Source organism: Hemibagrus wyckioides, linkage group LG14 (assembly GCF_019097595.1).
Source record: "Hemibagrus wyckioides isolate EC202008001 linkage group LG14, SWU_Hwy_1.0, whole genome shotgun sequence".
Taxonomy (NCBI): domain Eukaryota; kingdom Metazoa; phylum Chordata; class Actinopteri; order Siluriformes; family Bagridae; genus Hemibagrus; species Hemibagrus wyckioides.
Window position 1 is genome coordinate 15,646,059 of NC_080723.1, and position 12,949 is coordinate 15,659,007.

The 12,949-nt window shown below is 39.0% G+C and overlaps 1 protein-coding gene across 2 annotated transcripts in view; it reads left to right on the forward strand.

Annotated features, from left to right (window-relative positions):
* LOC131364648 (protein diaphanous homolog 1) overlaps positions 1–12,949 on the forward strand; it is a 131,293-nt gene that overhangs the window by 38,555 nt on the left and 79,789 nt on the right. For both annotated transcript variants that reach the window (XM_058407867.1, XM_058407868.1), the window contains 3 exons: positions 870–986; positions 5,483–5,598; positions 9,069–9,133. In XM_058407867.1, the coding sequence (XP_058263850.1) occupies positions 870–986; positions 5,483–5,598; positions 9,069–9,133 (298 nt within the window). The remainder of the gene's footprint in view (positions 1–869; positions 987–5,482; positions 5,599–9,068; positions 9,134–12,949) is intronic.

The following is a 12,949-nucleotide window of genomic DNA, read 5'->3' on the forward strand; positions in this document are numbered from 1 at the left end:
GAAATGGTTGTAAATTCTGGCATCGGGATACTGGAACGGTCCAAAATGGACCAGTAATAGGGAATTCGGTTGTTTGTTTTTAGGTGCTTGAAGAAAATGAGTAACAAGAAGAACACACAGGGCAGTCAGTGGTGGGCTAGAAGCACTGGTTCTTGCTGACTGGCTATTTGTGTCATAATATATGTGAAGCCATATATACAGACAAACAGAAAAAAGATAGATGCTATACTATACTGTTAGTTTTATCAAAATGTAGTGCAATAACACAGGCTTTTATTGTATTAACCATGCCCTTGCAAACTGAATTTCAAAGTATCTAATTACTCATTTTTTTTTAGTCCTGCCATATTGCACTTTTATTGGCAAACCTTTAGCCACACAGAAAAAGTGCCACACAGATAAGTCTTCATGTAGTTCCTGGATTAACCACCAGGTGGCTCAAGGGTTCCCCCCCCCCCAAAAAAAAAAAAAATTAAAAGTGTATTTGTTTATTTAGTTAATTTTGGTCATGTGGTGATAAAACTTTTATTCATCCTGCATTATTACTATCATTTGTTTAAAATTTAACAGTACATTTATTATATACTATTGAGAGGTTATTTACTTTTGGAAAATGTAGGCTTTCAGTCTGCAGGTGGTGCATGGAAACCTAGTGGGAACCTAATTGTGCCTGTACTTTTCTCCCATTCACACATTCATGTAAAAATGATCTGTACCCAGGGGAACATTGCTAGTACATTACGTTCAGAGTTAGAGTACATTTTACTAGATCAGAACAGCTCATGTATGCTGATGTTTCTATTCTATGACAGTATCTCTGGCTGGTTTTTACTCTGTATTGACGTCTTCCTTAACAACATATTGTTTACTGACATATCAGAGGTGTTCCAGGTGCTACTGAACACCGTGAAGGATTCAAAAGCTGAAGGCTTCTTCCTGTCCCTCATGCAGCACCTGCTGCTGGTGCGCAATGACTACCTGATTAGGTACGACTCCTGACTCCTTACCTTGTCAGTAACCTTGAGAGCTGTATGATCAATGTGAGCTGGAGCTATAGAGAGTAGGAAATGTAAACAGAATGAAGAATAAAGGTGTAAGGTTTCTAGTACCTGCACATTCAACATGACCAACTATCCCACTACATTTCCTTTCAACCTGCAACTCGTGCACTGCATTGTGGTGGTGGTGGGCGGAACTATAAAACTTTTTTGACACAAATGATTGTAAATATGTTTTTATTCGTTTTTTTAAAGAGACTTTTGTTATTATAATTTTAAGAAGACTTTTCTTCCCGTTTAACGTGTTACAAAAGCAGAATCTTTATTTATTGAACACACTTTTTTTTTTTTTTTTTTTTTTTTAAGTGTTTATTATTTTTTATCTTGCCTCAGTTAAGAGAAAAATCTTATATAAAAAGCGTTTTCCCCCAAATTGCTGTGGTGTTGATGTTAGACTGAATGCGTGTGCTGTAATATCACCAGGAAGGAGAGACAGGGCTTATTTGATTAACAAGCATAATGACCAACAGATCTGTATGACGTAAACAAGCTGACCAACCTGGAAATAAAGCACTGATGTGTTTGCCATATTTCTCTGCGTATAGTAGTAATAGTACTAGTAATAATGTTGCCTCCTTACTACAGGGAAATTTGTTTAAACTAATGAAAGTTTTCCCATGCCAGACTTTCTGAAGTGCAATTAAATGGCAATCAAACTGTTCTGATATTTAGCAATCTATCAGATTAATTTGTGTATATAAATGTATGTAGTTCACTTAAATGCCAGAAGTTTGATGAAAGTAGGTGTAGGGGCTGCTTTATATCATGTCTGTGACCGCATCAAAACTGCTGATGCTCACATAAAGATGAAAAACAATGAAGAGTTCTGTGTTTCAGTGTAGTAATATAAATAAAAAACAAACAAACACAGGCATACTTTTCTTTGAAAAGTGCTGAGGATAAAAGAAACATTGCACGATCAATTATAAGCCTAGTCAATTCTTCCCGAAAGTGTTTTCACTCGTCCGTATTATAATACAGAAGAAGGGGGTAGTAAACACATCGAACAGCAAGAAGCATAACACCGCAATTCCAATATAATGCTTTTAGAAATTGTATTACTGTCTCATGTCCTTTCTGACCATTGCAATGGAACAAAGCAAACAAGCAACTTTAAATAATTGTAATTCTAATAAGGTTTGAAACTTTGTTGTAAACCTGCTTAGACTTTTCTCTTTTTTTTGCACTTTTTCTCTTTCAATCAGAAATTGATAGTGCCATTGCTAATACACATAGCAAGCTGATATCCACTATGTACTGATTCAACTGTAGTTCAGTTGGACATTACACTGATACCCCAAAAAATCACACCAGTGAAATAATTCACTGGGACAGAATGTGAGGACACTGTGTGACCACTGTGTGGTCAAGTGGAGAGCTCAGAACACCTGTGCAGCTGTTCATCATAACAATGTTGATTGTCTCCTCTGTGCTGTTTATTAAGGAGAAAAGAGGACTGCGCTTTAGACATATCCTGTGTTATGTTGGTAAAATGTAGAGCTCCTAAAATACAAATTCAGTTGTTTGTAATATTTTTTACATTTTTGTATTTTCATCTTTCCCACAATTTGCATCCCACACATCTTTGCCATAGATGCTCACAATGCATAGATAGCTCTCTGAACAGAAGCAAGAAGGAAATAGTATGTGTCTGCAATACCATGCTCGCCCATAATGCTGCCCATCTGCACCGCAAGGCAGATAAATACTCAAAAGTACAATATAAGGGCACCTGACCATAACTGCCATATGTGCTTCTTCCCCAAAAGTTGCCACAAAGTTGGAAACACACAGTTTTATAGGATGTCTCTGTATTTTGTAGCTTTACAATTTCCCTTCCCTGGAACTTAAAGGCCCAAACCTGTTCCAGCATGACAGTTCCCCTATGCACAATGGGAAGACTCGGCATGGCGGAACTCAGGTTTCCTACACAGACGTCTTACATCAACCCCACTAAACATTTTAAATAATTAAACAGGAAAACAGACCGTGCACCAGGCCACCTCGCCTGGCATCAGTGACTGACTTTACTAACTTTACTGTGACTGATTAAGCAAATCCTCACACCCTCGGAAAGCCTTCCGAGAGCAGCGGTGGTACCCTTTGGGAACAACTTAATATTGAAAATACCCATTGCGTTTGAATATGATGTTTAATGGTTAGCTGTTCATCATATATTATACTGGTCATATCGTGTATAAGCTAGGCCTGACTACCTTTAATGTGCTCTATAATGTTAGAATAATCCATCACTGGAGCACTCACCAGACCACATTCATGGTAATTATTGTGCAGTTTGAGGAAACCCAATATTACTATAACTAACTTTTAATCAGTTTCATTCTGGCAGGCTGAACTGCACACTGTTCTTTATATATATATATATATATATATATATATATATATATATATATATATATATATATATATATATATATATATATATATATATATATATAATCATCAGACTGCTGCTGTAATTTGCATCAAGTTGAAACCAAATAACCTTTCTGGTCACAATTCGAGTCAGGTTCTTCTCACTTGCAGTCGTATAATCCTTTATTCTCTGTGTTAGTTGAAAAGGAAAAGAAGCAGCGTGTCAGAAAATGAATTTGCTTTCCTTATGCACTTACCCTTACGAAGGAACACAGAGTGCAAAGTAAATGGTTGGATTGAAAGAAGTTGGGGGGAAAAAAAGGTAAAATGTATGTAGGCTTTAATTATATAGATCTATGCTTTCCACAAAGCCCGGCTTTGAATAGGTGTAGGAGCAGAATAGTCTCCTCGCTGTTGATTGTAATTGTGAGACTTCCAGCATGTCTGAGTGAGAAGATGTGAGATGAGCAGAAAAATAGAATCGATATACAGAGCGAGGAGAGGAAATGAAAGAGACTAAGCTTTTGATTGATGTGTAGTGGGAGGCTTACACAGTTGCCATCAATTTATAAATGCAACTCTAAAGGTATCTCACCCCTGTAACAATTAACATACATGGTGAGGGGAAGCATTATCGGATGCGTGTCACACATTAGCATGCACAAAGACATCGTATAAGCAGATGAAATGCGTCTGGCTCTGTATTTATACACATCTTCACTTTTATTCTCTGAGGGCATTGCAGGCTGGAATAGAATTTTGCTTCACCGAGGTCTTCTGTGGCTGTATTCCCAGGCACACAGTGTGTTTTTTTTTCTAAAGACTGCTTTAAAAAGGATGGGTACAAAGAGACAGAAAGCTAAAACGACGATGATTTTAGTGGGGAAGAGAAGATGTGGTGAAGCAATAGAGAGGTAGAGTGGGAGAGAAGGGGGGGAGAGGGTAAATGGTTTTAGGTTGTCAGACTTGTTGCTTTTTCCTTGTCAGCTTGATGTGATCCGACAGGCAGGAAATTGAAGTGTCTCTGTCTGTCTTGGAGGGTGGGGGTGGGGGGGGGCTGTTGAGTGTGTGAGCGTATGTGCACACGCTTGTGTGTGTGTGCACATCTTTTAAAGGCTTATGGTAAAAGAGTGATGAAATGAGTTAAAAAGCATAGGCAGTTCTTCGCTACCAAAATGTGACTACACAAAAACACACAATACCATAATGCAACACAGTTTTTGAAGAAAAAAAAGGCTAAAAATGGCAGGAATTGGAAAGTCTGTAACAAAATTTGTTGTAATGAAAGAAGAAATTGAGTTGCTTGGACGAGGAAGAAGTGGAAAAGGTCAGTGGAAAAGCAGAAATATTTTTTCTTTTCAATTTGTAATACCAGACATTGGACATTTATTTTTCCTAGACTATTTGAAATCCGTAAAAAGAAAAAGTCACTAGATGTCTCTCTTGCTCCATGGAAGAAATACGTGAATGTTGGGGGTGGGGTGGGCAAGACATGGACAAGGGGAAAAAAAAAAAACAAGTAGAAAGACTGATACCAAAATAAAGTCGAGAGAGAGAGAGAGAAACAGCTTGGTGTAAAATGAAAGTATTGAATTACTTTCACACCAGGTCACGATGCCAGACTCATCACAAATTGAGTGTGTCTGCAAGCCCATCAAATATCTGACCATCAGGACATATATACAGGCGCACACAGACCTATAGAGTGTGGAAAGGTGGGAGTGATGGAAAAAGACTTGAACTCTTCATTTTTGTGTTTTTAACAATCATCCAGACACTATGGTGCTGTGCTTTATATACTCACTGTGGGTGTATAAACTTCAAGCCTGGTTTGTGTTCACCCAAATCCTCTTGGCGAGCTCAAGGTCAAAGCCAGAATGCCTTTCTATTTCTTTATTGATTAATACACTCATTACTGTCTAGCTTTAATAATGGCTTCTGCCTGTTGTCTCAGGGCCGTGGTCCGAGACGCTCAAGGTTGCTTTTATATTAAATATATTACTTTTATTTCTCCTTTCTCTTCTTTCCCTCTCTTTGTGCTGTCACAGGCCACAGTACTACAAGTTGATAGACGAGTGTATAGCGCAGATCGTGCTCCACAGGAACGGCTGCGATCCGGATTTCAAATGCAGAAACCTACAACTGGACATCGAAGCACTCATCGGTAATACACAAACCCACGCTCCGTCACTGGCTCAAAACCAGCTCTTTCCACAGGGTGGCAGCACAGAGCACTCAAGGTTAAGAGGACGCAGAGAGAACAGATTTTACAGCGTTTTATGAAATTTACACTTACTTTTTACATTTAGAGTTTGATTTATCCAAAGCGACTTGCAACTGAGAGAACACACACTCCAAGCTGCGAGGATGAGCCTTGGAACGCCATGATACAGTGTCAGTCCTGGGAAATCGTAATCTTCTGGTTATTACTTGGATATAATATCAGATATCTAGAATAAGACAAAAACTTTTTAATTTAAATCCTGTCTAGAAGTGTCTCCATCTGATTTGAAGTATATTCTACTTGATATGTATTGTATTTTCTTCAGAAATAAGACTGATATATAATTCTATCTGAAGAGCAGGCACTCCTGAATCTACCACCTTCGAAGATTAGCCGATGGAGACGTGAGGCAGATGTGCACACGTTTCTCCTCAAATGTGTTGATCAGTATGATTATGTTTCCCCGAGTAGAGTGGAAGCATCATTACCTGTAGATCGAGATGCAAGTACAGTCTTTTGATTATGACTTGTATGTATTTCTATATACAAATGCTGTAGTTTTTCTCTTCCCTATATGGTCGTTGAAATGAGTTTTTTTTCTTCTGATATACTTTTATAAGTTAGCTTGGTCTCTTTATTGCGCATAGATTATTGTGTATCTTGATCTACGCATGATTTGAGATGGCAGTATTCAGACACTGCAATGACTCTTCAGTCCTACATCCACTGCACCCTCTGAGAAAAGCCATGTCTAGAAATTTGATTAAAAATCTATCACACATCACTTTCACATGCCCCGCCGTCTACCACATGCCCCCTAGGTTTTCTGATCCTCTGCAGTTCTGATTATAAACACTCTGAGCTTTGTTTTTGGTGATTTTCTGAAGCAGGTATAATGAAGCCATGCCTTAGTGTGTGGCATGACGACTTGGACAGCAAAAGTATTATTAGAATGTCGGTGAAACCAAGTTTTATTATTTAGTATGTACAGGCTTATGCTATCTATATAGATCACTGCAGTAGGTGCAGCAATTTTATTGATACGTTCATTCTAAACATTCTCTTTCCTGAACACAGCCTTACTGCTATGTCATGTGCTGCATCCGCACAGCTTTTTCACTAGGAACCTGTCAGTCTTCAGTGTTCTGTGAAAAAAAAAAAAAAAAGAAGAAGAACTGTGTGCTATTATCTGCGGTCTGTGTGTGCACTCGTGCTCGTACTGTTCACCAGGGTTGTATGCTGCAGGGGTATTTTAAACTCTTTCATAAATGTGCTGCTCCTTTTTTTTTTTTCCCCCCTGTCCTCTTATAGCTAAAGGAGAACATCCTAATTCTGCCCTGCCTGTGTTATTTAAAGATTTCCTTTGAACTCTACACACTGCTGGGTTTACAGTTTTTTTTCTTCCCCCCTTTCTTTTTCTCTTATTGGCTCCTTGTCCTATTTTGTATTGCTCCAAATAGTTAAAAAAAAAAAGGGGGGGGGGGTATAGAGTCCTTGTCTCCATATGGTTCTTTCGCCCTACTTTGTCCTCAGTTTCTATCTTTGTTGTTTCCAAAGAAAGAACTGTCAGCTCCTAGATGTTTTGCTTGTCTTTTGCTTTCTAGCATTCTCCCTTTTATTGTTTCCTTCTGTTTCGCTATTCTTTGCTTTAATATTTACTTTGTGTGTATGTGAACATTTAAGAGAGTATATGAAATGGCAAGTGGGCATCTCCCACACATTGTGTCTGCCTCAGGCTCTGATTGCCACCAGTGCTCCAGTATTATCATATTTGCTTATAAGCTATTCTTGTTGGCCTTTAACCTTCTATGTGATTGTTGACTCGTTCAGAAAACTCACCTCTTACAGGTCAACTCAAAGCTCCATCACAGCTCTCTCCAGGCTGTTTCGGAGTTATTTATTACGAAATGTGATCTAAGAGGGCAAGAAGTAGAAGTTTTGATGTTATTACTGTCTGCTGTGTGCGTGTGTGATTATCACAAACAAGACTTTTTTTTAATGGGGGGGGAAAAAGCATGAAAACGCACAATTCAGTAATAATAAGAGTCTAAGGCTTAACCATTTTTCAGAATAGCTAAGATTTCCTGACACATAGTGTTGCACAGAGGACATCTGGGAATTCGTATTGATTTGAACAAGTCAAGGTATTTCTGAATAAATCGGTGTCTTCAGGATGGCACTAAAAGTGGCTCTTAAAATGAATACAGATTAATTGCTCTGACCGTTGCTTGAGATCATTAGTAGGTCACATGACATAGCATGTATGTGGTAGGGCTTGAACTACAAACCGTAACCCACTATTATACTGTACATATTACGTAACGTCCCTTCCATTGTTAAAGCAAAAGCTGTTTTAGGACATGACTATTTTTAGGCTGTTGTTTATGTGTAGCAAGGAACATGCCAAACCACAGTGATGTTAACACAGCTCAGTACTCAGTAACTTACCCCAGACCCCCAGATGTATAGCTTTTCTAACAGGTCTTTTTAAATATCTTAAAGCACTTCCTTCTGTGCCTCCATGCTTAATAGAAAGTGCGAAAACTCTCTTTCCAGACAATATAATGAAACCTTTACCAATATATAACTTCTAACAAGATATGCTTTTTTTTTTCTTTTTTTTCTCCCTGTCATTGTATAGGAGGTAAAATACGATCTAATCTTTCCAGCCATTTGCAAGTGTGGTAAGAGATTGCTGGAACGACTAATTTCTAATGGAATTAAAATCCCAGAGATACTCCCGGAATAAATACATTACCCACCTCTCCATGTAATCCCATCTAAATAGGGCTCATGTAATATGAGTTTGACACCTCGATCAGGGTCTTATGATGAGACAAACACGATTCAACATCTTAATACGCTCATCATCACTGGAGCTGTACGTTCAAGTCATTTTAAAGTATCTTTTCTGAAGGTGTTGTGGTATTAAACAGGTAAAAGCTGATGTTCATACAGCATAGCTCCATTTCTGAAAGGAAGAGGTATATAGATTCAGAAATTTTCATTAGTAAGTTTTGAGTAAACAGATTTTTCTTTGTTTTCTCAATTCGGAGAAATGTGTCAGCTCTTGTTTAGGGTAATCTCTCTCTCTCTCTCTCTTGCACACACTGCTAGATCGAGTTTATTCTGGAAAATTCATTTAAGGATTACTTTATTTTTTATGTTGATTATACATGGTTGGGGTTGAATTTAGATTGAGTTTTAGTTTTCACCATGAAAAAGGTGTGTGTGTGTGTGAGAAAGAGAACCAAGGATGGGGTTTTAATTAGGTTGCTCAGTAATCAGAGCACGAATCAGAGGAGACACAGACTCATCACAGTGAAGGGCACTTTATCCTCACAGCCAGATAAATGTGACACACACACACACACCTCACTCTCTCTCTTTCTCTCTCTCATTCTCTCTAGATAACATGGTGGATAAGACAAAAGTAGAGATCAGCGAGGCCAAGGCCACAGAGCTGGAGAAAAAGGTAAACACGGACACACTCGATCACAGACACAGCTTCTCTCCCATTCCCAAGGTCGCACACCCTTTTTTTTCTTCTAGTCTGGGTTTCATATAATCTAACTTTCTCGACACATTCACATTTCTCAGTGATACACACACTCCGTGTGTCAGCTGGCAGATGTGTAATTTGTGAGAGGAGATGGGAGCAGACAGGAGATTTCCTCTTCCTCCTCTTTGACAGGCTTTCTCCTAATCCCTCCCAGCAAGACTCTCTCTCACACACTCCACAATTATCCCTGTGTGTGTGTGTGTGTGTGTGTTTGAGAGCAATCTCATATACTGCAATTTTCCTGTCAGTGCCCAAAATCAGGGCATAAGGAGATGCCCTGTGTCCAATTTGTGAGTGTGTGTGGAGGATGACCCCTATCAGGAGGCTGTCAGACAAGTGTTTACTCTTTCTCAGCCTCTCTTCCTTGTTCCTCCTTGTCTAATTTAGAGTAATAGCTCCGTAGCAAAGGAGGAGAGGAGAGAAACAGACCCTCATTACCAGCACATGTAGAGAGGCTGTGTTTGTGTGTGAGAGAGAGAGAGAGAGAGAGAGAGAGAGAGAGAATGTGTGAGGGACCCTTCAGTTTCCACTGATGCCACATAATTACATGTCTGGCTTGCAAACACATTCTTGTCAGTGTCCCCAGAAATTGTTGATGCCTTTCTGTCCCTCTATATGGGTGCGAGTGTGAAGAGAGATAGAGAAGGGGGGGGGATGTTAAAATGAATACAAAAAAGTCACAGGAATTGAACTGGACCAAAATATGCAGGTCCTCTATTCAGAAATTCTCATTTTGGCATCAGTAATAGTCATGTTTCCACTGGCAAAGTGATGGTGCTGTGTCCAAATCCATGGGAAACTTTAGTGTCCAAATCCCTGGCCAAAATTAGCATTGTTGGCAAAGCAGGCTAGCTCTACTAGTTATACACGCTGACCAGAGGCATCACAAAGGCAAAAACTGCTTCTTTCTTCCAAGCTTTGTTTGCCTTTGTAATGTCTTGATGCACATTAAATGACGGGTTGTATATAACAAGATGCAACCACATTGTTCTTCCAGTCAGTAAATAGGAAATAAAGCTCAGATTGGAGAACAGAAGAAATGGCAGATCAATTGCACTATAGGATTCAGTCGAGCCAGCCGTCTGGATTTGTCGCTTTACTTTGCATCAGAACTAATTTGCATGTAATTGAATAAAATTGAATAAACCTCAATGTAAACGTCGCTTGTTGTGCTGAAAAGACAACTTTGTGTCACGCACGTACATAGAAAATGAATGGTTGCCGCTTGCTATTGTGAACAAAGGTTCAGAGCAAAGAGCTAAAAGCAATAAGAAGTGTTTGCTTTTATGCGTGTAAGTGTTCTCTTTGGTGACATTTCTGCGCCGTGTGTAGATGATGGCGGATAAAGTTCTCAAAGAACTTCTTAGCACCAATTTGCTGGTTCCCTGAAGCAGCACTGAAACCTTGTCAGTGGAAGAGGGATTTAATCAGCCTGCTTTTTCTCTGTGACCTCTGCTTGATGACGTTATCGAGCAGAGGTCGCAGACAATTTTGGAGGCTGCTACAACATGATCTCTAAAATGCTTTTCTCCTCAGAATGCATAACAAATTCAATACAATACAATTCTCTTCACGTGCCCGACTTGAGTCAGTCACACTGCACAGAATACACAGCCCGGGACCAGCTCATTCTTTTGTATGCATTCACTTGGCGCTGTCATTTTGAGCACAAGGGATTTGGACAAGAGGATTTGAGCACACGAGTCAAACATCATATATTCATAGCATCTTCTACCATATACACCAGAGTTGATGATGGATCAGTGGAGGGAAACACATTTGAGCAGGAAGCAAGACTGTTGTCTGTAAGACCATTTAGTTGAATCATATTTAGCTGAAAACTTTCAAAGATCCAGATACATTAAATTCCTTGTTTATAAAGATTCTGATAAATAGCTAATATGACTATGTGGTGAAGACCGTAACCTTTTAATGCTTAACCACTGATGAGATCATGGCTAGAAGTAGGACAGCTTGAAGTGGATAGCTTTTGTTTTTGTAGTGGTGCTTCATATGCACACACTTTTCTCTCCAGTCATCTATAAACAGTCAGGTTTCATCTTAACTCGCCACGTCTACACTAATCAGACGAGAGAGGAAATGAAATAAATATAAAGTCTGAGGAAATTCTTTTCTCTCTTTATGAGCTGACCTCTGTATTAATTTATATAAATCCATGTGATTGGCCACAGCAGAGCATCTGCTACAGAGGCTGAGATGGCTTTTCTTGTATTGATCAGTTCTGTTAAAGTATTTTTCAGATGCTCGTTGTGATCCACTGAAATATTCTGCTTCCCCCACTTGACAACCCCTGATTTAGTCCAAATGCATGTGTCAAAACATTTTAGACCTTCCAGTGCATACAACACACATTTTTGTCAGACTTTTGGTATTGTTTGAGAATCTCCCCTAAGACTTGCCTTCATATATCTTTCCATTTTATGGAGAGAATAGTGGCACTTTTTCGAAAGGAGCACTACCTTGGGTGTTCCACACAGGCTTGATTTGATGTTTTGCCACTGTGTTTAGAAGTCAGTCAATACCCACTGTTGATTCCATTTGCCAGGGACACTACAATGCACAACTGCTGTATGTGACATGGCCAGAACTTGTTCACTTTTTACAATGATTTTCATTCTTATCACTCGTTATTCTTCGGAGGTATTCAGCACAGTGTGTCTGGAGAAATACTGTCAGCGGTGAGATAGGAGGCCTAGCAGTTACATTCAGCCGGCAGTTTGGAGTATACCTTTTTGTCTTAGATAAAGATACATTTTTGCCTGATAGTCTAGACAGTGGGTCATTTTCCTTTAATCTCCGGTTAGTGTGTTTTGATATAGCACAACTCCAGCCTTGTAGCAAGGAAAGATTTAAGCACTTGTATAATGTATATAGAATATATACTACGGGAATAATCTTGTGGCGAGCAATGCACAAAAGCTCGCCATTCATTAGGAAGCCTAGAGTTCATTTCTTTTAGATGTAGCTATAGTTTTTGGAATATCTCACAGTATAATAGAAAGACTGTCAGAAAAAACCCCAACCATGACAGTGAATAGATAGTCTTTTATAAATATTTCTATGTGTACTGAGTGGGTGGTTTATGCCAAGGTCATTGATGGTAAAAGCTACCCTTGCAATTCACGGAACCATCTTTACTGAGGACCTCAACCGTGTGCTTTGTGAAGCTGCTAATCAGCACAGCACAATGGTTAGCAGGTGTATCATCGATTCCTATACAAAACTGTTCCAGGAAGAAATCCCAATTGAAACCCATCACACTATATCAATTCAGTGGGACTGAGAACAGAATTTTGATCAGGTTATTCTTAAATATCAGCTTTCATATATTTTATTCATGTTTTGAGTCATTTACATCTTACGAGACTCTTCCATCCATTCAAGCCTCTTTCATGCATAAATACTCTGTCAGTATGTTTAAGGAGTTCCTGATATGAATCAGAATTCATTGCTGCCTTGGTAATTGCAAGTTGTCCAGGTCCAGAGGCAGAAAATTAGTCTTGCATTAATATATTTCCTTCACTATGCGGCTGGAATGAGGTTTCAGTGTAATTCGACTGTGTACATTTATCAGTATGTTTCACATGGCCCTTATCAGTGTAGTGATAGACAGATGTATTTATTTTCTCTAACGGTCAACCAGTCCATCAGGTTACTGTGTGTGAGTAAACACTGCCATGCCAACCGGCAATATACAGATCAGTAAGT